Source organism: Kryptolebias marmoratus, linkage group LG6, assembly GCF_001649575.2.
Source record: "Kryptolebias marmoratus isolate JLee-2015 linkage group LG6, ASM164957v2, whole genome shotgun sequence".
NCBI classification, from domain to species: domain Eukaryota; kingdom Metazoa; phylum Chordata; class Actinopteri; order Cyprinodontiformes; family Rivulidae; genus Kryptolebias; species Kryptolebias marmoratus.
Window position 1 is genome coordinate 6,035,182 of NC_051435.1, and position 27,877 is coordinate 6,063,058.

General features: G+C 35.4%; 1 protein-coding gene across 5 annotated transcripts in view; it reads left to right on the top strand.

Annotated features, from left to right (window-relative positions):
* lrp1bb (low density lipoprotein receptor-related protein 1Bb) overlaps window positions 1–27,877 on the top strand; it is a 236,922-nt gene that overhangs the window by 67,188 nt on the left and 141,857 nt on the right. For 4 of the 5 annotated variants that reach the window (XM_037976153.1, XM_017420710.3, XM_017420705.3 and 1 more), the window contains exons 2-3: window positions 4,260–4,382; window positions 20,175–20,312. In XM_037976153.1, coding sequence (XP_037832081.1) covers window positions 4,260–4,382; window positions 20,175–20,312 — 261 coding nt within the window. The remainder of the gene's footprint in view (window positions 1–4,259; window positions 4,383–20,174; window positions 20,313–27,877) is intronic. The other variant, XM_017420711.3, reaches the window with a different exon arrangement.

Genomic DNA, 27,877 nt, shown 5'->3' on the forward strand with positions numbered 1-27,877 from the left:
GAGAGAAAAAAAAGTGTGACCCCACTTTGTAGTGAAGGTCAGTCAGTGTCTAATGAAGGTCCCAAAGCTTAACCATTGATTTTTCACTCATTTTATGGCTTGAATGCAAACTTATTCAGCATTGCCAGGTGGTAGGTTTGGATACAAGCTGCTGTTTCCTGCAGGAGCTGGTTAAATTGTACATTGGATTCTTCTTTCTCTTATTGTTTTGTTATTTTCTAGTTTTGTCAGTGAACATTCTTTTCTTTGACTTGGCTGTGTAGTTTCCAAAGACAAACTTGTAGAATCTTGATTTTAGAGATGCTGAACTGCTGCAGAATATACTTGCGTATGTAATTTTGGGCATCCCTCCAGAAGTGTTGTGACATTCATCAGTCGTTCATCAGTGAGCTGAGTCACGGTACTCTCTTCTCTTCATATGCTGATCAGAGTTGACGTGGATGGCATTTCGGACTAAATAGCACAAGGCGTATGTCACTTGTCAAGAAACGCTTGTAATAAGGATTTAATATGCAGGTGTGAGGTATCGGTGAGATGCGTCACAGTAGATTGGATCTTTTCACAGATTAAAGATATGAAGATTAGAGAGAAACCACATCATGCAGTTGTTATACTTAATAACCTGCTTAGTGTGGCTGAAAGCCTTATGCTCTTTCTTAATGCATTTGGACTACAGCTGGACAGGACACCAAGACTGCTCTGATAATATTAAACAATTTAAACACAGCAATGAGTAGAGATTGTCATGGCTGTGGGTTCATACTGAGTGTATACTTGTATATGCATACTTTCTCAATAAGAAGCAGAGAAACTAATGAGCCAAAAATATTATGACACCTAAAATACAGTAAATGTTTTGATATGCTGTTGGTCTCTTTGAGACAATTACCATCTTGTAATGAGTACTGAGGCATCAGCAGCAGGTATTTCAGATCTAGAGAGGAAGTTCAAGCCCCATTTTGTTTTATTAGCTTTTCACTTATAGCCATATGTATGTCTGACTGCTGGCCTCTCAAGCCTTGCTGTTTTAGAGATGCTCCAACCAAACCACCTGTACAATGATTTGGTGTCATTTAATGTCCATTATGTTTGTTATGTTGCTTTCTTCTTGCTTTCTTTCAACAAAGTGTAAAATGAATATATAAAACTGACAGATCACCCATCGTTTATTGTTTTTCAGACCCTGAAATATGCTGTTTTTATACAACAGTCTGAATATAATTATAATTGCTGGCTTACTGGTGTAATTCAACCTTCTATTGTTTAACGAAGATATAGCTCTGATCAGAACATTCTATCAATTTCTCAGCCAACTTTTGCTTTTACTCTTTGCTTAAACTACCTCAATACATCACACGTCTAATTGACAATCACAGTTCTGTCAGGTTCACACACTTCTTTATATTTTGTGTTAGACAATCTGGATGGGGAGCATCTCATTTAAAACATTCTCAGAACTATAGATTGTTTTCAGCTGTACAACTAAGCTGAAGTTCAGCACACCTCTTTGAACTATGCACTGCACTGCCGTGTTTAAAACTCTTGTTTTGTTTGAATAGACCCTTGGATTAAGACTTATCCAAAGTACCATATTGTGAAATATGCCCTGATGCAATTCAGAGGATTGTGAGGTTTTAGTGGTTTGTAGCTTATACCTTATTGTGGTACAATGTTGTTCAGAAAGCTAAATGAAGACCTAAGCTCTCATGTAATTCACACTTTAATCAGACTGAGCAAATGGGACAGTGGATGCCTCGCTGTAAAATGCAGCATGAGGAAATTAGCTGTGCTGTCTGAGTGTTCATGTTACAGTATATTGGACATGCCTTGTGAGAGGCTCAACACTATAAAATTCTTGCCTCATCTCAATAAAGAACTTGATAAAAATATATGCTGCAAAGACTGTTGGCAGGTTCCGCTGCTGCAGGTTTGCAAACTGCCTTGCTGCCTCCAAATAACTCTTTGTTCCTCTGAAAATCTGGCACCTTTCAAAGACTCAGTAGCTTTAATGAGCCACAATGTTGTGCCAGTGGTAGCTGCTGGGTGTCAGGAATGGTGCTCATGATAATGTGCCCAGCTGAGTGCCTACTATATGTTTCCCTATTGTTATGGAAATGGGACCAGTTAGGGTGTTTTTCCACTTACAAAGGGCGACTACAGACCTTTTTTCCCCTTCCTTTTAAAAATCAACTTTTTAGAGTTTTTTTCATTGAATTATCTGGAAAATATATCATGCCCTGTCATACTATACCTTCCTGTCTCTTTCTAATGCAAATACAACTAAGCTGTTACTTTCCCTCTGCTGAATATTTGTCCCTCTGTTGTCTACCAACAGCTGCAGGGACTGTGAAGCCTGTCAAAGAGAGGCTGTTTGGGAAAAGCTGAATGAAAAGATGAAATGACATAAGAGGTCATTTGCTTGGCTCATATTTGGCCCCCTTAGCTTTGAAGATGAAGAGACATAGAAGGAGGTAGAACATCAGTTGGTGACTAGGCTCCTTTGAGGGGCAGGAACATTTTTTTTTACAGCTTCCTTCAGTACTTGAGGAAATGGCCCTTCTGTTACCAGCTTTCTGCTTCTCAAAAGTAATCAATTCAGCTTTAAAGACGAAGGAGACAGCCCTTTAGAAACTTCATCAATCTGAGTGTGTCTCTGCCAACAGCAAGCACAACATGTGCTTATTAATGTCTTGCTATTATGTCTAAATACCAAAGCTGGCATATATATGGTTCATTTGTTCAGTGCATACAAATTTTGTTCAAAAAGTGCAAGCTTTGACTAAACTTCTTGTTATTTAATGTAAAAATAAATATGAAACAGTGTTTTTTGTTTGTTGTTTTGTGTTAGTCATAATGTTTGCAGTAATCAGTTTATAAGCAAGTGGTAAAACCAAGGTAAATAGTAAAGGCATTTGCACTTTGTCATGGTATTTAATTTTTTATTAAATTCATATTTACTATATGGTAATTTGTGATTTTCCCCAGTGATACTTATAAGAATTTCAGCAGCCTACAGAATATTCTTTAAAAATGCATTTGTGTTATTTTTATAAAGCCAAAATATGGCAGAATGCATTATTATGCTGGTTCTTTTAAACCGTGTTGAAGCAAAATAACAATGATAAACTTATTATTTGTGTTTTGTGCTATTTTACATTATGAGCATTTTCTTTCAAGTGGCTTTTGTGTGCAATTTAAAGAGCTTGGTAAAAGAAGGTCTGAATATTTCAAAGGGGACCTTGATTTAAATTGTTAGATATCAGCTATATTGCATCAGTGGGAATAGAAGAGGAAGAATGGATGAGATGTTTGACCTTTTCAGATTTGTCCCTGGGTAGTGAATTTGCTGGAGGGTGCTGGGGCAGGGCGCAGCGGTGCGTTGAATTATCACTCCCACTGTTCAGATGCTACAGACCTGATCTCCCACTTGCTCCCCTCCCACCACTAATGGGTTAGGAACACACTCAGGAAAAAAAAAAAAAGATGGAGATAGCAAGAGCGAGTAGGAGGAGGAACTCTGAGCGTGTCCGATTGTCTGTGGGTTAAGCTTAGAAACAAATTACCGTTTTTGCTCCGCGCTGTAGAGAAGTAGAGGCAGGTCACATTGTAGTGTTGAATCTTTCACAAAAGCTTGTGTCATTCTGCAGTGTGAGTGAGCTGAATTTCTGACAGCTACCAGCAGGAAACATGTCAACTCTCTGATGGATGCTTTCTATATCGAAAAGCTATGATGACTTTTTAGTTGACTGGGCTTTCACTGAACTCACTCTTTTCTCAAATAAAAGCACAGCACCAAGGAGGCAACAAGATAAGAACAAACTTGCCAAAATGCTTTGTAATAGTTTGCAGAGTCGCAGAGGACGTCATGTCATTTTGTTAGAGGAGAGCAGCTGTCAAAAACACAATGGTCTGAGCAAAGTCTTTTTTTCTGGAAATAAGTGTGTGGTCTCATTTTTTTATTTTTTTATTTTGCTACGAACCTTTAAACATATACAAACAGTCTCTTGAAAAGCATTTGTGTCTGTTGTACTCTGCTTCATACAACCACATTGTTAACTTTTGTCTCAAAGGTACTTTTTTGACCAAAATCATCTGCTGCATGGGATTTTAAACAGCCTATCCAAATACTTCACTTTTATTCCCAAGCCTGTGCACATACATACCAAGTTTTTTCATTAAAACTTAATTTTCCGCACAGTTCCATCACCTCATGCTGAATCTTCTCTGCTCTTCTCCACCCCTCTCCTCATACCATCTAGAATCCATCTTGTGCGACGTAGGGGAGTTTCATTGTCACGACCAGCAAACCTGCATACCAGAGGCCTGGCTCTGTGATGGTGAGCCCGACTGCCCCGATGACTCAGACGAAACTGATTATGTTTGTAAGTCACTCATTCCATTCATTCCTCACTAATGCAGTCATACAATTATACCATTACACATCTTTCTACAGCTTCATACTACACTAACTAACATGGGATCTGCCATCAAAACAATTTTGTAATGTATAAAAGTTTCCCCCGATTTAGACATTTATTTGTCTAAACAACTACTGTGATTATTTGAAAGACCTAAAACCTGTTCACATTTCATTAAACATAAAAGCAAGGTGCACATAAAGCAGTGTTTCGAAATTATTTGGGTAAACTATCAAAGTTTTCTCTGAAAATTGAAATTGAGGATGTTTGCTGAAAAAAAATAAGTAAAATTACATAGAACTATATGCTGTTTTCCAAAAAAAAATGTTGACTCCAACTGTTGATTGTTTCAGTAAGATTTTATGCTTCCTTGAAATTTGACTTTGCAGTGGCTACCCTTGCATTCCTTAGTGGGATGTTGATTTTTCTTGTGTCTTTGTTTGTTTTCTCTGTGTGTGTGTGTATTTTTAACTAAGTTCACATTGCTATAGGACACAGCCTATCTTAGTACACTTTAGGTGCTTTAAAAGAAGAAGGAAAAACCCATTTTGGAGTAATAAAGTATGCTTGGCTTACTGATATATTTTAAAGAAGTCGTATTATGGTGTCTGGCTTTTCCATTTCTGTCAAGTTGTTTAATAGCATTTTGTTCGACACAATTCCAAAATTAGTTATTATTAATATAACCTATTTATTTTGAGTTTTCTTCAACAGTGGCTTTCTCTTTGCCCCCCTCCCATAAAGCTTAGACCTGTGAAGAACCCAAGGAACAGTTGTTTTATGTAGTTTCTCCCATCTCACCTGCTGAAGCTTGTAACTCCTTCAGAGTGCTCACAGGTGTCTTGGTGGCCTCTCTCACGATTCTCCTTCTTTCACGGTCATTCAGTTTATGAGGATGGCCTTCTCTTGGTAGATTTACACATCCCCACATTTTTTCCATTCCTTAATGATAGATTTAACAGAACTCCTAAGGATGTTTAGGGCCTTAGATGTCAGTTTCACAGTTGAAAATGCTACCTAATGAAATCCAGCACAACTTAAATAAAGAATGACACAGTGTCATTTTCAACTAATCAGCTGACCAGTCTAAACAGACTAAACCTTCCATAAGACCTGCCTTAAAGAGATATGAGTTAAAACAACTATCCATCCATCCATTTTCTTTATCCGCTTTTCCATTCCAGGTTGCGGCGGCTAAAACAGCTATTTTAGATATAAATTATTAAAAGATGTTAAAAACAATAAGAAATATAAATAAATAGACCTTTCAGTTAACATCAGGTTTTAATATTGAACGAGAAAAACATTTCAATAATAATAATAATAAAAAATGTTAATGAAGAGTTTGTTATATTGTTTTTGTTAAGTGAAAGATCATTCTACAGTCTAAGTTTTTACAAGGTGATTGGGGAGTTTCAGCAAATGACAGCAAAAAAGCCTTTTGGTACATCAGAGCAGTCAAACACAGCTCTGTGAAATTATTAGCAGTGCTGTATTACTCTGTAAACAAGTTAAAAAATGCTTTGTTGTACTGTGAATATTCCAGCTGCAATCAGCTAAACCTCCACTTGTCCTTCACTTTGGAATTGTTTGTGGCATAAATACTCTTGGGTATTATTATTTACCCACTTCTGTGACATAGATTTCCTTTAATGGAGAAACAGAGCGGTATTATAGGCTGAATGAGGCTTTGTAAATTATGATGAGATGGTGACTGTCACGCAGTCTATCACAGCTAAAAAAGAAAAAAAAAAACAAATACGGCAACAAAACTGAATTATTAACATTCAGCTCAGGTTCCCCATCGGTGTGAGTTATTGGGTATAATTAGGACTTTATAGTTTTGGCAGTGGCATCTGTGCATAAATTGTAGGCAACACACAATAATTATTAATGCCCCAGTGTGCACAGGGCTGTGTATCAAGTAGGCTACTTTGAGATGACTATCTGTACCGTAGAAAAAGACAGCTTTAGCTGGTCATCTCAGAATTAAATAATTACATGTTTACCAGCTGTTAACACATTCACAGGTGTTTGCACACTCTCTAAGGCATGGAAGCAAAGGGGTGGTGGTTTGTTAAGAAAGTCAAACAGCTGATCTGCAGCTGAGGTAAAGCAGGGCAACCCTACGACCCAGAGAGGAGACAGGAAGAATAGAATGGATGCAAAAGCATATAAGCCTTTTTTAAGACTAAAAAAGCAGAAAAAAAAGCATTGCATCTTCTGTTGAATTTTACATTGATAAAATGAGTTGCTGCAAGTTTTGCTCAATGCTACATATCAATCTACCATTAATATCTTGAACTTGGCTTAGTGTCTGCTTACTCTTGTTTCTCTTCTTGCCAAATTAATTTCCATAAATGATTGTTAAGAAGCATTTAGAATGGCTAGAGCTCTGTTTAAGGGGCACTGCAGTATTTTTTTTTTTAATAGATTTGCTTAGGGCCAGCTGCAAAATATCCATTGTGAAGGAATTCTTTTAAAAAATCCTAAGGCCTTTTTTAAAAAAATGTAGACAAACTATTTATTACAGTTTGCAGATATGCAAGGGAGGTTTAATGTAGTAAATTTTATAGTTACTGTATATAATTAATTTATGTATGTTTTTGAGTCCTATTTATTTTCTTCGGTTGTAACTAACAATTTCACAGTAGTTTATATGTCACCTATGATATTTTGTTTGTATGTTTTATAGTAGGAATTCTGGATATTCTCTGTATAAAATGGTCCAGCTTGCCCCCTCCCCTCCACTCCAAACATGGGTCCTCTACCATAGGCCAGGCAACTTGAGTGTTTTGTGCAGGATCTGTTCCTAGGACTGTGCTCGGCTGGCCAATTAATGTTTTGTTACAATAGCCCATTTCTCATCAGAATGTATTAGTTCCCCAACATCTGATGTAGATGTCAATTCGGGAGACATTTGAGCTGGCATGGCTTAATTTTAATTTCTATGTGTCTTGCTCAGTATGTAAGCAATGTTGCTCTTAGGTTGGTACTGGAGTCTTGGAAAAAAAAAATAAATATTTTATATATATATATATATATATATATATATATATATATATATATATATATATATATATATATATATATATATATATATACATGGATCCACCACTGACTGTGTGCCAGGAAATGCAACCTTCAAAATGCAATTACTTATCACTTTGATTAATGTTGGCACAGTTTTAAATACTAAGCCTGCAGGAAGAAGACCCTGCATATTCATCTAAAGAAATTGGTGCAGTATTATCATGGATTATATACTGATAGAAAGGGGAATTAGATGAGCTTTGCCCAACAAACAAAAGTCAGGATTGGAATTCACCCAGTCTCTTTAAATGATAATAAAAACTGCAATAACCTGGGGAAAAAAAATCCTTCATTCAAGCTCCTTTTCACTGAACTGAAATAAAAAGTACTGACAATTCAGCAGTGTGTGCAGCAGTGATCAAGCCTGCTTTGGTTTGACGGAGTGTTTTTAGCCTCACATAGATGGATTTAATGTATTAAGAAGACACAAGCTGATATATTAAACTCTTGTCATCTAGATATATATAAAAACAGTGCCACGCATGGCTTCTCTCTTCTCTGCTCTGCTTGGTCAGGAAGATGTAATCACTGCGTCTTCAGGGCTTAGTAGGAAGAGGGGAAGCAAGTTGGCCTGGGATTGCAATACCTAGAGACTAGAAGGCGACACAAGCTTATCCCCTCGGCTGCAAGCCTCACAGGAGCAGACTGCTGACGCCAGTTATTCATGGAGCTGGGAAAGCAGCCTGTCTTTAGCAATGACAAAAGAAAACCCAGAAGAAAAGGCAATTTTCTAATTCTTTAGCAGTTAAACAAAAACAATACCATGCAGTGACAGGTAGGACCTTCACTGTGGGAACAAAACAACACCTTGACCATAATGACAGTTAAGGTGGACAATTAAGTGAGGAAGATCCCCATGCAGTAGGAAACATTTTTAGTGAATGAAGCATACATGCCAAGGCAGTCTGGAGACACAGCTTTGCTGTTCAGTGTGAAGTTGTGAAACTGTGGGTTGGTTTGAAATTTACTTTAAAATTAAAGTAATTCTGATGTCTGCCATTAAAATAAATAAATAAATATTTTAGTGTTAATGGCTGTCAGCATGGTACTCTTTCCCTGTATGGATGCGTCATGCTTTCAGATAGTGTTTAGAACCTAAATCCATCATGAATCCTTCAGGAAAGGATTTCATGGACTTTTGGCTCTTCTTAGTTGTGCTGCCATAAGGAGCTTTGTGAATCTGGTGGACATGGAGACCAGTGAATCCTCTGATTGAATTGTCACTCCCAGAGGAAGAGACAATAAAAGGGGTCAGTGGCCGACTTCAAAAACATGGTCACAGAAGCAGTGTTTCATGGCTGTTGATTGGCTCGACCCAATCATCACTGATGTTGATCCCAGGGTCCTGGAGGCGAAGTGGGAGGACAGCTGTTCAAAGGCAACACTCTCAGAGGTTTCTCTTGTTATTTCGTTTAAACGACAGGGGAGGTCATGTTTCCCCGTGTCTTGCCCTACAGATTTGCTTTTCCCCTGTGTTTCTCAGTATTGCATTTAAGAATATTCCAAATCAAGCTTGACAGCAAAAAAAAAAACATGATTAAAAAAATAAGAGGAAGAAGAAAAGAAAGTGTTATTTAAAAAAAAAACATCTACACAATGTTTTTCTAATTGTATTACTGAGAATTAATAATTTACTGACTTTTTGTAAAGACCACTTACAAAAATAGCAGAAATGGCACTCATAAGATGGCCTTGAATGAATTGTCCTAACATTTTGATTGTTGATTGTAATGGAGGCAAAACTGTTTGACATCCACTCTGTTCAACTAGTTGGTGATGAAGTAGCTTAGCAGGCTAAATACTGTTTTTATTATTTTATTAGGTTTACTGCAGAGTGGCCAAGTGGTGCTCACTTTCAAAATCTATCAATCATCTATTTGCATTATTCACTCTATTCATTAAAGTGTGACATAAGTCTGGAATGGAGAGACACCCTGTCACTGGACTAACAAACATCAAGACAGATTACAATCTGCACTCACAACTTGTTTAGAATTACCAATTAACCTTCCATAGCTTTAGACCATGGTTGGAGAGCAGAGCACAACTCCATTCAGAAGGGCTTCAGTTCTCCTGTTGGGGTTAATCAGTTTATATTGAAATTTCACCATGGTTCTTTCCCACATCTATGAACTACTATTGCATTTGCCTGCTGCCTTAACAAAGGCAGACCATGTAGTCCAAAGGGATGAGAGAAAACACTAGTACAGGAAAATAATGTTGCTTTTCTTTCTGTGACACAAATATCAAGACACTGAGGCAAAATATTTATATATTGCTGTAAAACTGACAACTTGACTAAAAGTGAAGCCAAACAAATAAACAAACAAAAAAGGCTCCTGTAACACCAGGAAATAGGCAAATGACTGTACAAAAAGTGTGTCAGAGCATCTATTTCACAACACATGTTAGTATCCAGTATTAGTCTTGCGTTATGAATTTGTTTCTGTGATTATCGTACATAAAGTAGCTACAATGAGTTATTTTTTACCATTTAATCAGACCGCATGAACAAAATTTTATGTAAACACACAGAAATGAAAGTCATATTTCATTAAACGATGGTAACCACTTTAATGTTTGGAAGCATGTTTGGTAACACACTGGTAGAAATGCAGCCTAAACACAAACAGCACGTTTTTCATCAAGCTGTAGTACCTATAGTTATGCTTTAGAGTCGTCGTATCAACTTGTTGCAGGGCAGTTTATCTGGCGAGTCCCATACGGAAATGAATGTATCACTAATGTGTCTAGTTCCCATGAGAATTGGCGCCAGTAGGCTGGAGGTTTAGGGGGTAATGTAGCATAGCACTGTGTTATTGAGCTAAAGGACTGGGCCTTTTGCCTTATGTAATATTTTCCATTTGCTTCATCTCTACCTCCCTGCGAAGATGTAACCCTTCTGTTGGCTCATCAAAAAGAAAAAAATATAAACCCCCAAAAGTAACTGTCCAAATGATTATATTGTCTACAAGCCTGTATAAGTATGCATTTTTCAGCTTTCAGATTTCTGTTCGTAGTAATAGTTTTCCCAAGGAATTAAGCTCTGGGGTTACATTGTGCCCTTGTTTCTCCACTCTTAAAGATAATGAACATTTAGCATTGCAAAAGTTAATTAGAAATCATGTTTGTTTCTTCTATGCCTTCTTCCTGTCACCTGGATATTATTTGTCGCTATCAGTATTATTAACCTATCACACATGTAGCCTGTTTTGTTTACATTTGGGATTTATTTGTTTATATTATGTAAAGGTTAAAAACAAAACAAAAACAAACGATAACAACAACAACAACAACAAAAAAACTTTTTGTGTTTTTCTCCATATATACATGTGAAGCAGACCTTATATGCATGTCTGCAGGCTTGCACCATCTGCTGTACCCTTAGTTTTAGGGAACAAATCAACAAGTATTGTGTATACTTATATTTCTTTGCACTTTGGAATAGTTACAAATTTTCTTTTTCTTAAAAATTCTCTCGTCAGGAGTGTTTCTTCTGTCAAAATGTGATAGTAGTGTGAAAGAAAAATTATATATTTGCCCTTATTATGTCATTTGCTTACACGCACTTCTTGCTTGCTGGATTGCTCCTCCCTCCGTCGTTTAACAGATTTCCATATGTTTGAGCATTTGTTTTAGGCAAAACCATTAGTGCAGGGATTTTGTTGCCTGGTGACAATCTAGTATCCCCACCATGTCTCATTCCTGTCAGAAGTAATGCACTGGGAGGAGCGCATTACAGTTTTGTCTTTGCTCTCACCCCCCACCCCCTCCATCTCAGCAGCTAAGCTGCACTGACACATTTTCCCCTCTGTATTCCCTCCAAGTACGAGTGTTGTGAAGGACTGCGTCTCAGCTTGTCACCTTAAGAACCAAAGAAAAAGAGCAGATTTTATGAACCTAACATGCCTGCTGTCGTGGAGCCAGTATGACATTTAAGTATTAAAATCTACATTATTCCCCTGCTGGTGGAGCTGAGGAAAAAAAAGCATCACAGTGACGCAAGCTTTAACTTACAGTAAACACAGAGGTTAAGAGTTAACCACGCTGGGACACCCACTGAGATGTATGTTCTCTAATCGGTACCATAAGTGTCATTCAACTCACAAGTATTCAGTAGCCAGGGCATGAATGTAAATCAATTTGAATCATTAAAATTAGTCTTTATTTAGGGGCTAATGATGAATAATGAGCAACCTAATATATATGAATGAGCTAAAGCTTTCTCCTTTAGCCACTCTATAAACATGGTCACAGTTCATTAGTATAGGGGAGCTAGGTTAGTGCCAGAGGATATTTGGAGGAAAATGCATGTCCTCTCAATATTTGTGTGTTTTATGCATTCAAAGAGGTCTCCCCAATAAATATGCTTCCAATTGAGGCCAACATATGGTCACAATATTTATGAAAAAATATACAGATGGAAGATGAAGGCTGTTAAACTTTCTTCTTTTTTACTGTCATGTCTTACATATCCAGGATATTGCCGCTGGACCTTTCTTTCACTGTTTTCTTGTTTGTTGAGGACATTTCACCTTTTATCTAAAAAGCGTATGTGGTTCTTCAATTTCAAGTTGATTTAGCTAAAAAAACATCAACATTTCTAGTTTCAGTATACTAATTAGAAATGCATGAAAACATGACTAAAAGTGTGAAGGATTATACCTCTATTGTGCTGTTAGATATGATTTGCATCTATAATTGTGCAAATCTGATATCATTGTCATTATCCAAAATAAAATAAACATCATTTTTGTGCATGTATAAAAACTGCTAAACTATCAAATACATATGAAATACAACTATCATGATCAAGAATCTGCAGGTTTCCCTGCAGAGTCCAGCCAGCCTGCTGGGTTTAAATGCTCATACCACCATAGCCAAGTGCTTCATTATGTACCTGAGTGAAGATAACATGCACCAACAGGAAAAATTCAAAACAAAGATCAGCACCGAGATGATCTCTGTCTGTAATTCCCCTTTAAAGTGTTATGTTACAGTAGACATTTGGCAGACACAAGGATTGTGTAAACAACACATACATGTTTAAATCAGTATGCAACTTTACCAGCATCTTTACTGCCTGGTTAGGGGGTCATAACCTTTTACTTCCTGCTGCATGTGCTGTAGACAATTTATGCAATTTTCCAAGAAATGAACATTAACAAGAAAAAGATGATGCTATAGTCAGTCTGTTTGAGATAGCTTTAAGCCATGTCTGGATTTTGACTACTTTGCCTCATTTCCATCTCCTAGTGGATCACTTCCTGTGTCTCCTCTTCAGACTACATAACTGTCTCTTCAGTTGTTTGTTGCATGGCCTTTCTTTCATAATGTGGAGCATTGCTCCTTCTCCAATTTCTCCTAGGTTGATTTTGATTTCTAGTCACTAATTTTGCTTGTGTCTTAGCATATGTATGTAGATAATAAGTTGTCTACATACATCAGGAACTTTTTTATTATTATTATTATTTTTTTGCCCATTCACATTATGTATTTCCTTTGTGACAAATTGTGAACAATAAATACAACACTGGTCACTTTTCTTCATTAGATCTTTATTTTCAGTCAATGCTGATTGTAGTTTCTCCAACTAAAATAAATTGTATTTATCATTTATTTGATGATGGGTAGCAGTAGGTAGAGCTGTCACCCCCGCAGAAAGTAAGAAAGGTTTGCGGGAGGCAAACCTTTCTTACTCATAGAAAGAAGGTTGCAGGTTTGCCTCTCGCCTGGATGCATGGGTTTTCTCATGCCTGTTAGATTAATTGATAACTCTAAATTGTCACTAGGTGTGAGTGAGAGGATGAATGGTTGTTTGTCTTGTTTGTTTCTGGAGCCCTATGATGGACTTGCGACCTCTCCAGGGTGCACCCTGCCTCTCACACAATGACCAGTTTCATCACAACCCTACACCCTACATGGAAAAGTGAGTAAAGAAAATGGATGGAAAGACGAATCAACATTATTCTACAAAACTATCTCTCTTAACGTATTATGTAGCTGCATTGCAGTTAATATTAAGTTTGTAAAGATAATGGTTTCTACACCATTTTGTACTTTTTTTAAGTTCAGCTTTACTAGATTGTCTTGAGGGTGCTCATTTCTCTCAGTGGTCTCATGTATTGATTATTTTCTGTACAGTGCAGCCAGGGTGCCATCAATGCCAACACCTAACTTTATTCCACTAGTCAGTGAAATAAAACAGGGATTCTTTTCTTTCATTTTATTTTTTATTTTTTATTTTGTTTCTGAGTATAGATTTGACAGAATGCTCAGGATTTGCAGCAGAAGAGTTGCTGCACACATAAATGAGTTGTGGGAGCTATATACACATTATAATATCTTGCCTTTTTTTGTATCCAACCCCATACATGAAAGACTTGCCACATAATATTGACTTGCACCTCAACTTTTTTTTTTTTTATTTTGACTGAAGCTATGTGGTACACATGAAAACAAGGAAACGTTTTGGACAACAGAATGGATAGAAAAAAATGTCTAATGAAGAAAAAAAATCTATTGACCACAAAAAGGAATGCTTATAAATACTTGCCAGGAATGCTTTTCAGGCATTGATATCCTTTAGTCTTGAATCTGCTGATACTGCCAATTTCCTACTTTTACACAGCAGTGCCATTTTGTCTTGTTGACATTATGATAAAATGGCTTGACTGTTGCTCAATATTTTGATTTATTTTAGACTTTTTTTTTTTTTTTTTTGCATTTTTTAATATGTTAGGTAGATTTTCCATGTGAAATTTGTATTTATTTTTGTCTTATTATAGTGATATGATGGTGTGTCTAAAAGTTGGTGCTTTGGAGAAGACCTTCAAGAAATGAAGGGATTTCAGTCACTCTAAAACTATTATTTTTAAACAGTTTGAGTTGTTTTGTTGTCCTCTAGCTACATTGGTATTACGGTTTTAAAAAGAAGGGCATGTCATCCTCATTGTTTTACCTGAGGGTGGTGTTGTGCATTCACAAGGACTTAGCTGGGCTCATTACTTTGTACATTTGACCTCACTGAAGTGAAAGGCAGGAGTTTTGGAAGAGTATCTTAGATAAAGTCTTGCTCAATAGCAACATTTAAAAAACCTGTGTGTGTATATATATATATATATATATATATATATATATATATATATATATATATATATATATATATTTTTTTTTGCATTTATTATTGACCGTAGTACTGCCAATTACCCTAGAAATTGACCCTTAGGCAATTGGATATCTATAAAGACTGTGTATTTGCAACAATAGTTATTAGCTATTTTTAAAAGAGCAAACGAACACGATAACACATATTTATTTATTTTTATTTTTTCGTTAGTAAGGTGTTCAGTATAATATATATATATATATATATATATATATATATATATATATNTATATCAGTATCAGGTGTTGTTTTAATTTACCAAATTAGAATAGAACATTACTCTTAAGTCTTGTTAAAGTTGACAAAACAGAGTATAAACCTGTTTGTTAGATAAATTAGTTGAAATGTAAGCATCTGTATTGAATTGCTTCATCTTTGACTTATCACTTATATAAGAGCTATATGTCTTTTGGGACAAATACAGACAAAAAAAGCAAATATATAAAAAAAAGAATAAAACAACCTTTTGGCTGAGTACAGCATTTCAAATGTCAAGTATGTAAAGGTCAACACAGGAGAATAATTCTCTTAAAGAGCCCTTGCTGTTGGGCCTACTGTGCCTTTTAAAGGGAGAACCTAAGGCAGAGCTTTAGTTTACATGTAGTGAAATATGGATGTTATGGTTGTAAACTCTGTTCTTGTTTACTCCATTATACTTTATCAGCCTGCATTTTAGCAGTTCACTGCCGGAGAACTGCTGAAAGTCTCTGTGACATACCTTGGATGATGCACTTTGTTTGTCACAAGTAGTGCCACTACAACATCAACAATTCACCCACGGATTGTGTGCCTTTAAGATATAATGCAAATCCAGGTACAAAAAGCCTGAAAAGTCAGAAAAGGCTGGAATTTGGGAGAATTTTGCTCATTAGCACCACTCTTGTATGTCAGTGAAAGTTGTGATCCTAAAGCATTAAAATATGTTTTTATAACTTAATTAGGTCAAATGACACCACAGAACCCCATGATATCAACTTTCAAACATTTTAAAGCTTTAAGGATAGCATAACTTTTAAAAGGTCATAAACACAAAGATACATAACACACAAAACATCCATCCATCCATCCATCCATCCATCCATCCATCCATCCATCCATCCATCCATCCATCCATCCATTTTCTTTACCCGCTTCTCCATTCCGGGTTGCGGGGAGCTGGTGCCTATCCCCAGCAGTCACTGTGCGAGAACACAAAACATTGTAAATTTAAATATTCATGCTTTCTACAGTTATGTTTCTTCCTCCATATCAACTTAAGAAGACCTACATTTTTGTCAACAACACAGCAGGGTTTTTCACATTTTGACTATGATTCTGTGAAAGTCAAAGTCTACATTTGAGACATTTTATTTTATTTTATATATTATTTTATTTTTCTGCCGATGTTCTGCTTAGACCTGCGAGTGTTTTCCAAAACAGTTCTATGTTTCTTATTAGAGGATGAGAATGACCAGTTCTTAAACACAGTTTAAAAAGCCAGTGGTCCAGCGTTTTGTGACCTTAATGCATGTCACAGGAATGAGACCTCTTGTATTATTAAAAAGTAGTGTTGAGGGTTCTCACAGAATGGCAGAATGTGAAGGCACTGAAAAGAAAATTGCCTGAAGTGACTCAGTTCTTTTGTTTAATTTTAAAATGTGCACATGTCCATGGTTGCTAAAATATACAATTACAGCTATAGACTGAATACATTAAAATTGTAAATTTTCCTTCCACTAAAAATTTTTTATCGTGAAAAGACAAATAAAATTGATGTTAATATAATTAAAATCAATGTAATAAATTACATTTTGTTAAAATTACCCATGTTTGACTTTAGCCAAATCCCTCAACCTAAATGATATTTTGTCTATGTTTAATTCATAACTTTACAAATACATACACTTATGTGCAATTGTAGATTCTTTTCTCCGTAGACACTTTTTGTTATGACATATGAGTCAGTGTATCAAAAGGCATGTCATCAGTGCCTTACAGACAAAGCAGCTGCACCAAAGCTTAGTGCAATGAAAGCCCATGCTGTCTTTGCTTTTTCTGACATTTTGGTTTTGTTCGAAATTTCTATTTTTTTTATTTATTTATTTATTTCACATATTGTTATGCTGATAGGAAAATAATGAACTTACGAATAAACAATGTGGTGTACACAGTAACTAATGTCATTATAATTGCAGGATTCACCACTATAACTTGATGTTTTAAATTTATTCTGGGAACAACACTGAAACTGCCTTGTTAGCCAAGCAAGGTGACTTTAATCATCAACTGTGAACACTTAATGACTATATATATATATATATATATATATATATATATATATATTTTTTTTTTTTTTTTTTGTTTTGTTTTTTTGTAATTCTTATAGTCTTAAGAAGCTTCCTGTGCCAACATTTTTTTTTGTATATTTAGAATTTATTACTTCAGTGGCTCAGATTAACATGATTATCATAACAAACCTAGCTGCAGAAATTTCCTGCTCAGAAACCTTTCATTTTAAATTAAATAGCAGTATTAGTTTGCTTCAGCTGTTTCCTCCTCATTTTCTTTTTAATATAAGGAAATTGGAGTGAGCATTTTTTAAAGAGTGTATCTTAAAAAAAAATAATAATAATTTTTGTGGCTCCCTAAGTCTGCACTGTTTATTAAAGAAAATACAAAAAAGTGGGTTGTCTTATTTTTTAAAAAAGTAATGAAGCCAAAAATGTCACTGATTTTATAAAAGTTTGGCATAATGACTTGTCATAAAAATCCCAAACTGAAGAGATTAAAAAAAATGACTGCCTTTACATTCCAATGTTAGCAATTACCTAACATCAGCATGCATTACATTAAACAAACAAACAAACAAAATAATAGACCATTCTTTGTGAGTGCTCTTTGTTGTGGGATATCTCATGGCTCCAGACTTTGCTTTCTTTTGGGACTCTTAGTCATTTATTTATTTAGAAATTCAATAACGTAACATAACCATAGTTGTAAACTTGTAAAATGTGATATTTCTCCCAGACAGCTGAGGTCTACAAACCAGTTACTATCTGATACTTCTGAATATGGGCCTAAAAACACAGATGATAATGTTGGATAAATAAAATAAAATTCTTTTAAACTTCACTCATCTCAAGAACTGTTGGTCTAATAAACTAAGTTTATCAGTTTATAAACTAAATTTATAAACCAAGTTCATGTAGTAGTAAATATATCCATCCATCCATCCATCCATCCATCCATCCATCCATCCATCCATCCATTCATCCATTCATCCATTCATCCATCCATCCATCCATCCATCCATCCATCCATCCCCAAGAACAAGTCACCAGTCCGTTGCAGAGCGATAAAACCAAAGATATGTTCTGACTAATAATTTAGTCAAGGAGTGTTCTGTTTGCTGGTATTTGAGACAATCTAGACACAGCCCTACTCTTAACCAGCAACCATTCAAGCACGTGGTTTTATTTGTGATCTGACACATAATGTCACATATCTTGTTATCTCATAAACACCACTATTCAACTACTATGCCTGTGATCCAAAACATATGTTCTAGCCATTTCTGCAATAAAATGATTCACAGGCATGCAGACCCACAAACAAATCTATATTTATTGGCTTAACTGCTTGAATTTCAGGATGTCGATGTGAAATGACATCTCTTTCCAAAATCATCACAACAGAGCACATTTTGCTTTTCCTGGCTATCCTCTCAAAGAGGATCTGTTGACTTCTCCATTTTATTTCTTGTTCACACATACACACGCACACACATATTTGTTTGTGTGTGTGTGTGTGTGTGTGTGTGTGTGTGTGTGTGTGTGTGTGTGTGTGTATATATATATATATAAAACCTCGGGTTCTGCAACGCTCTTTACAATGTTCACTCACATTCAGCACTTTTTGTTAGATTTTTCTAATTACAGCACCTTTGTTTAAAGTTTGTTTTCACTTATACACCAAAAAACATACCAAGGGAAGTGGGGGGGTTAGTGTCTTGCCCGGGGACATTTAAACATTGCAATGGATTAGGTTAGAACCCCCAATGTTATGATCTGAAGCCGGTCTTCCTACCGCTGAGCCAAAGCCACCCCCATGAACTCAGTAGAGAAACAGCTCGCAGAGAATATGGTTTAAATGTCATTAGCACCTTGAAATGGGAAACAAAGGACAAAGAAACTGTCTTATCTTTCTGACTTTGAGCAACTATACTATATAGTACCATAGTTTGGGACTTTACTGAGGAATTCTGTTCACCTCAGCTGTTAGGAGACCATCTGTATACCCCTGCATAAAAGACTAGCACCACTGAATATTCATGCATCAGCCCTCCCCTTATCACATTAGATTAGAACCCATGTGGTGAGAAACTGAAAAAAAAAGCGGCTGACAGCACTGTTACTTTGTCACAGACCCTTAGAGCTGCACGTTAAATAGCACATTTGCCAAATGGACACCATGGCAAGGGGTTTGGATGATCTGTGAAAAGTGCTTATTTACTATAGATTTTTTTATTATTTGCTTTGTCTTACTTTTTTGTGGTTCAAACACTGTTGAGTGTATTTTGAAACTTTTGCTATTGTATTTTTTCTACTACTACTACTACTACTACTACTACTAAATGCAATAACTACAACCTGGCCTATCTTTTCCTATCTCTTAGAAAACAAGTTATGTCTCTATCAACTGTAATTTCTAATCTACAATATAATATAATGCTTGAAAGGGAGACTGATATAAGTCATTAAAGAGTCATTACAGACATGTCTTCTTTCCCACATATTCGTTTGAAAATATTTTTATCAGGATGAGCCCCTTTGTAAAAGGTACCTTAATTATGGCATCTCTTACCTCCCAAAGTAGAAGTAGACATTGTGAATAAGTAATTGTCATGATAATCTAAGTGTACTAATGTGTAAGTTCTTATGGGTGGAGGAACTCCGGGGATTGTTTCAAATCCCATCACATGGGTAATAAATCTTCCAATTAAGTGCCTCTGATGAAACGTTGTTAAGTGATATCAGTGTAATTAAGGTGGAAATGTGACACATTTACAGTGCGAGTGTACTGGTCAGCTGTGTTTTATGTGCTCTTGGGGCTGCCACATGAATGAGGGTCACTTATCTATGTGTCTCATGAATCCTTAAACAGCTGCTCCTTGCTGTTTGCCCGGCTGGCAGTGGGAGTCGGGTAGTTTGTTATAGGATTTCACCAACACGGCTGCAAAGCAGTGTGGCGAACATCTGTTGTGTGTAAAGAACAATGCTGTGAAGTATAAATATATTTGCATAAGCTTCCTCATATAAGAGGTCTTGAAGTATCAGCACTTTGAAAAGACACACACACACACAAAAAGAGTACTTAAAAAAATACAACTGACATTTTGTTTTAAATATTCTATTGTGAGCTGTTATTAATTTATTTGAAGAAAAGATATGCTAATTTTGTTTTGGCAAGCAATATAATTTATTAATTTTTGATATGCTCTTGTTTTTCTGTTTTAGGCTCGCAGGAGGTGGTAATCAGATGTCCTCTTAATCACATACAATGTATTGGGACGAAAAAATGTATTCATTTCAACAAACTCTGCAATGGGGCTAAAGACTGTGAGGATGGGTATGATGAAGGAGTTCACTGTCGAGGTAAGAATTTACAATGCTCTCACGAACATCATCATTCTTGTTGCCTTGGGTTTGGAATACATAAATTGTTAAATACTTTCATTATTATGGTAAATAATCAGATAAAACTAATTTTATTAGGATTATTAAAATAGTACAATTTACATTATTCCTTAAGTAAGTATTGACTTGGTAAAATATGCAGCTTTGGCTAATGTTTAACCAACTTTCATTACTTGTTAATGTACTTTGAGTTAATATTCCAGGTTCAGCAAAATGAATTTAAGCTACAATGTGCTTTTCTTCTCCGCATAAGTTTATAGATCATTTTCACACACACAGTTCAGACTGATTTATCCCATTCTTTATTACACTTCATTTCTGCTGTATGATGTCTGATAAAGAAAAGGTACTTCATGCTACTTAAGTTGGTACTTTGTAAATTTTCAAGTTGAACTGGTTGCCAGGGAGATTTCTCATCATCCTTGCTGTCAGAGCAGGTGAGAAACACAGCAGGGCAGTAGTAGCAGGTGTTGTGCTGTACACAAGGTTTTGTTGTTGCTTACTTTCTTTGCAAATATACCAAGCTGTTATGGACACCTGGCTTCTGTGATAAGCAGTGTTTTCCTTGCCATGACTGCAGTCTTGGCACAACAATAGCAGCCGTCAAGCAGAAACTATAACCTTTCCTGACCTGTAAGACAGTTAGACTCGTGCTGGGATTGGTCTCTGTGTGAGTATAAGATGACATGAAATAGTAGCTTCTGATTTATGAAGAAAAAAAAGGAATCTTTTTTTTTTTTACTCGGGGCAAAAACTATGCAATATATATGCCTTTCTTTAAATGTGTTCATGCAATTATTCTAAGAACTATTTGAATTTTTGCTTTGTAAAACTTGACTATTCCCCTGCTTTGATTTTGTTTCAAGTGTTTGGGGTTGCTTTTAAGCTTCTGAGTTCATAAGAACTGACTGTCTAGTTCAATGGCAGACCAGGTCAAGGAGTCTGAAAACCTGGTGTAAATACTGTGGTTCATGTCAAATTGAATCAAAATACAAAATGGTTTCTGAGAGAGAAACTTGATTCAGCAGTGACTGAAAAGTTTTTGCTTTCTTAGACTTTGCTAAAGCCTTCTGTTGTAAAGTGTGTCCATAAATTGATTATGATATGTGTTATATGATATGTTATACAATCTGATTAATATCATTATTCTAGTTTTTTTTTAACTTTTGTGTTATTTTATGGAAAAATAATTGGGGTGCTTGTTTAGATGGTATCAGGCATGCTGCCAACATGGTTCAGTACTATTATAAATGGTCCTGTCACCTCTCACAGTCCTCTCTGGTGTTTGGGTCCGAAACATCTGAAGCAGATCCTTTGGGGGTTTTTTTGACTGCAGGGTGTGATAGTGATTGGTCAAACGTGACTCAGGACATGGCGCATAATGATCACTTTTTGAATATAAGAATTTGAAGATAGATTGTTATTTTTCTTGTTTGCCTTGTTTTACAATTTTTGCTCCTGTAGCTTCTGTGGTCTGGCAACTGTACAGTCTTTGTTTCTATAATTAAAAACCTTGTTTTTTTTTTTTTTTTTGTCACGTCCTTCATGCGATTAAAAAGAAACCAGTGTGCTCTAAATTCCTTTCACTGGCGTTATATGTTGTCTTGAGAAGAATGTGCAGTTTGAATACTAACAATTTACATTTCAATGCAGTCAACCTTACAATGCTTAGAAAATTTCAGTCAAAAGCAGCAAAATGCATTTTTAGTTCTAAATGGGAAAAAAATACTCCAAAGTAAAATATGTTGTACTTCTTTTCAGTTTTCAAATTGAATTATGGTATGTTTCAGTTAACATCATATTACACAAATGTCCTTCCTAAGTTTGCTCACGGACAAGTACAGTTCAGGTTACTTAGTTTTATATGGACAGACAAAATACACTGTAGCAGGAGAAATTGAGGTCACCAATGAGAAGTTGAAGGCAACCAGCTGGTTTTCTTAAAACTTCTTTCCCTCCCTTTTTGCCCACCACTTATGAATATACATGCTGAGCATCCCAAGAGGCCTTGATATGAAGGTACCCATATGGAAAACCATCAAACTCTTTTTGCTCACCTTCAGGAAACTCATTTTTAATCATATGCTCATGGCTGCGCTGTGGGAGCTCTGAAGTCTCTGCTGCTTGCATTTAGGAAGACAAATGTCAGTCCTAAATAAATACACCTCTGGCTGAATCTTCAAATGATATCTTCAGGGCAGTCCCTGAAAGTGTAGACAAACAAATCCATTTCAAATGAGTACCATGTAAAAATGTAAAGTGTGTTACCATGTGACAACTTAGAAGTGAGCATGTATGCGTTTGCATCAGAATTTGTTTTCCAAGTTAAAGTGAACCTATCAGTTTTGATTCACAACCTCTGCTGGTGTCCTTGATAATATAAGTGAATACAGCTTCAGTATCTGATTCAGCTGAAAGAACAACACATTTTAACAAATTAATTAAACAGAAATATGAATATTTATCACTAACAAGCTGCAAGTTTGTGGTATGTAATGTTTGACTTTGCTCTCAAATATATTGTGATAGCTCATTCACATTAGTGTCAATAAGTATAATTGATAGACTAATGCTAAATCTGTGCTGTCACATTACCGCTTCAGTGTCAATGTCAGCAGTTCAGTCTGGACTTTCTAATATGCATAGGATAGAATTTTATTGAGCAATAAAACCCACTGATATTTCCTTTTACACAGTGGATAAGTGTTGTAAATAGTATGTCAATGTCAATATCACTGTGTTTTATAAAGTATATTTCAAAGCAACCAAAGCTGATCAAAGTGCATAGCAGTTAAGAAATGTAAAAAGAAGAAATGCAATAAATGATAACACAAAAATATGGAAAATACAGAAAACATAATCAAAGTTACTACTTGTACCAAAGGCCAAAGAAAAATTATGAGTCCTAAACAGAGATTTGCATATTTCTGTTGCCACAGTGCATTAATGAAGAAGTAAATTGTTTAATTAAAGTGGATGAGTATTTAAAAATGATTAAGCTATAGTTATTACAATTCTCTAAGTATATATATATATTTTTTGTGGATGTTCTGCCATTGCAAATAACAACCAAAATGTTTGTGTGTGAATGTTTAGACAACCTAAATTAGCTTTTATGAGTCAAAAAAAGGATGTGAAAAATCTGAGAAGCTGGCCTCTGTTTTTATGCTTGATGCCTGGACATATTTCTGCTTGTAAGAACTTGTTTGCACAACATTGCTTTTTGATGAAAATTGTTATAAAACACCCTGAAACAGCACATGTCAAAACATGTTTTACTTGAATTATGGTAAGAAAAAAAAACATATCACTTATTCCTTCTCCTTTTGGTGTCAACAGTCTTTGGAGTAAGAGCGTGTTACAGTTTTTCATTTCAGTACACGCTTTGTGCATGTTTTTAATGAACAACATAGATTCGATATAATCACTAAATTGAACTGGAAGATTCATTGTTTTCCCTTTTAACTGTCACGAGTCAAATCTTTATCTTTCTATACATTTTATGCGCTTAGATCGGATCAAACTTGTTAGGGAGAATGTGTAATAAATATAATAAGTATACAATGCATGTAAAATATACAATATACATGTAAAAAGTGTTAAAAACATCATACAGTTCACAACATTTTTTTGTGGCTTCTGACATTTAGACAACACATTAATAAGCACCCCAGTACATTTATCCCACACTAAGCTCGACCCACACCATTGCATTGATCATTAACAACATGATATGGTAATAACTCATAAGTACTTGACATTTACTGCATAATAAGCCAATTTCTTGATGGTGAAGTGTGGTGCAGGGAAATAATTGCAAACAGAAAACAGGTCAATTTGAATATGAAAAGTCGAAACAATAGATATAATTCATGTTTTATTTGCATTTCAGTCTCAGAGAAGTGAGGCCTCTGAAGGTGGTTCAGACAGCACAAGCAGCCTTATAAAATACACAAGATACACTTGATTCACGCACTGTAGACAGATTCAAACTCCTAATCTAATATGGTGTTTTGTTAAATCTGTTGTGTGTGTTGACTCTTTCCTTTTGCCATTGACAGAGTTACTTCACAATAAAACCATAGCCACCACAGTTATTGCTGCTGCTGCTTGTGATTCCATTACACCTCTCTATGGACTCTGATTCTAAGGTTTTCACTCCACTAGAGAAGTGTAGTGCTCTTTGATTTTTCTCTTCTCTGTTTGTGCAAAGGTTTCATGTTAGGAGAAGAGGATCAATGTTCTGTATCGACTACCAAATATATACTGTTACATGGATTTCTCTTTTAGGGCTCTATTATAGTGAAAGTATGAAGATTTTATTGTTTTAGATGGGTGTGCTGGTTTGGAAATGTCAGTACTTGCATTTACACTCATCCAAGATGATTTTGTGCAACAAGAAACAGAATCAAATATAGAAAACCTTACCAGGTTAAGAAATTCTGAAATGGCACATAATGTATTGGAAATGCATCTGCATTTGAAAGTAGTTGGCATGATTGGCAAAGACTTTATGACAAATCAAGTCATCAAGTTGTCTCTCCTTAATTATGCGGTTTGAGTTTTGTCCAAAAAAGGCTGTGCAGCTTAGGTCACAGTCATATATGCTCTGTTTAAATCTTGTGAAAGGTTTTATGGTCTTTTTCTTGAAAACCATACAACTTCTTGCTTAAATATCCCCTCACTTTTTTTCATTATTTACATAAAATCTAATCCATTTATTACTAAATGTTTAGGATTCAGATTTGTTTCATTGGTTGTACACTCTGTGGTTGATAATTCTCAAATATTATATTTGATTTGGATAAATGACAATACCACTTTTATAAACAGGTTGCAAAGTTTGTTTTGAGTCTTTATTTAACAGTATCTCTGTGTACCCGTTCCAGTCTCAGTCCAACAGAAAATTGTGAGCAAACACACTAATCTGAAGACCCCTGGATTTTGTATTTGTGAGTTGTGGCTGCCCTCCAAGCACTTGGCTTTAAAATGTTTTTAAGGCATTAGAGCTCAAAAAATATGGAACTAATTCTTCTGCTTAAGTGTAGTCAGGGTTTTTATGCTGCAATGATTTCTGTTCCATAACATGCCTCGTTAAAGGTAATGTGTTTTCCATTTTCAGGAGCAGATTTCAGTTATTTAGGAATCTGCAATAAAACTGAACCTTAAATTCCCCTGAGTTTATCTCTCTTGCCAAATACAGGACATGACCATTCAGAAACATTAATATGCATTTTTCTTTCTTGTCAAAACTCTCTAGAAAAAAAGAAATAAAAAAGAAGTAGAAGCAAGAAAGAAAACGTCAAACATGCATCATTCCTCCCACCTTGTGTTTCTGAACAACATTCAATTATCTCACATGATTAACTTTTCATTGTGACAATTCAAACAAACAAACACTTTTCTCCTGAGTGAAGAAGACTGTGATAAGTGATGCTCTTGTTCCAAATTGTTTGGCCGTGAGCATGGCTCAATAATTTTTTGTGTGTTTTTGGTAGGTTGAAGGTGTGCTGCACCCAACCTTGTAAACTGTAACATATTACCATATTTATTAAATTTTTGCCCCTTTAATGGATGGTACATTTGCAGTAAGTGGTCATACTGATTGTTTTCCTGTTTCCTGTGTCACACGGCAGTATGTACTTTGTGTGTGTGGGTGTGTGTGTTTTACTTTAACTTGCTGCCATCAGTTTACAAACAAATGTGAGACTATATTTTAAATGGACTTCTTTTTTTCTCTTCTTTTTCTATTTTTGTTTTCCACATCTGATGATTTAAAGTCAGTTTTTAAGAAAATCATCAAAGCATTACATGTACTAAACTGATCTTATTTAAAATTCTGTGTCAGATACTTGTGGTGCTGTTTAAGAGGTTCCAAGTCTTGTGGTATCACAGCTTACAACTGACTGCCAGACCCCACAACACGGTATATAAACAACAGCAGACACAGGCAATCAATATTTCATGCATCTTACTTTGTTCTTCCCCAGTCTGGCAAGATATTGTCACTCATATCATTACTTTTTCTAATATGAGGAAACAATCTGGTGTCATCAAATCCTATTACAGGGGATTTTCTTCCTCAGGAGTGGTTAGAATTAAAATTTCATTGTTTGCCGGAAGATTTTGACACCCACACCCATGATGTTCCTTCTAATATTTCAGGGCATGTCAGAAGCCTGGCTGTGAACCAGTTTTCAAATCTCTCAGCAAATTGTGCTTTGGAGGATTAACAACATTTACTGTCACATTTGAGCCCAAGTTTGAGTTAAAGGATTACTTTTCATAATGATAAGTAATGTAATGTAAAAAGTAATGATATATATATATATATATATATATATATATATATATATATATATATATATATATATATATATATATATATATATATATATATATATTATTCTGATCTATATGTTTGTACTTGCCAATTCATTGAACTGTGTATCATCTGCACCATCTGGACAACTGTGTTGAATTAAAGCTGACATACCTAAGTTTTTAGATAACTTTCTAAAGGTCTGTCAATAAATCGTGTCACTGGAAACATACTCATAATATTTCCCTGCACAGATTTCTTGAATGTTCAAACTCTGGAGAATATATGACCCATTTTTAGTGTTGTGGAAGGAGCCCTGTCACTCATTCTACCCAGAGGATATCAACCACATCTACAAACCTGGAGAAACCCAAATTTGTTCTTTAAAAATAATCTAAAAGACCTTTTTCCAGCCATTGCTGTACATTTTATAAAGGGTTTACAACTTAATTTGGCCCAACATCAAATATAGGTCTTGAGAGGACAAAGGCAGGCTATTCGCAGACAAAGGCCATGACTACCCCTAAAGAGAAGCCAAAAACTAGGCCATATGGGGCAATCTGACTGTTAGCCTTGTAATAGTTTTTTTTTTTTTTTTTTTTTTTTTCTTGGCCAGATTCTTTGTTAATATAGGCAAAGGAACAAAGAAGTACTGACCATTTATATTCTGCCATCTGGGTGCCTGAATTAAATGTGATCTGATGATTCCCTACCCTTAGCAGAGAAAATGGGTATACAATATTCAATTTTATTTTTTTAAAAATAGCATAATAAAACTAATAGGAACTGAGTTTTTATCAGGATATTGGGTAATATAACGTAACAAACCATGCATGATCACGCTCACCCCGGATCAGTTTAGAATCCCCCTTTAAGAAGAAACCAAAGTACCTGTAGAAAATCCAGGCATGCACAGACTATTATGAAAACACACCTAAATACCAAGAATGTGTTAAAGTTTGGGATTTTTAGAGAGCAACACATTCCAGTTTCTTATTGACAGCAAGAGGTAAATGTTATCGCTTTGTTGCATTGAGCAAAACATAGCAATTGTGAAGTCAACTTACTACCTAAAGAAAAAAAACAAGTAATTTTAACATTTTAACACAATATCTGTTTGGGCACATTGTTTTTCCTTTTTGTCTTAAAGTTTATTTGCTGATGTGGATTGCAAAACCAAATAAATAAATAAACAAAAAAC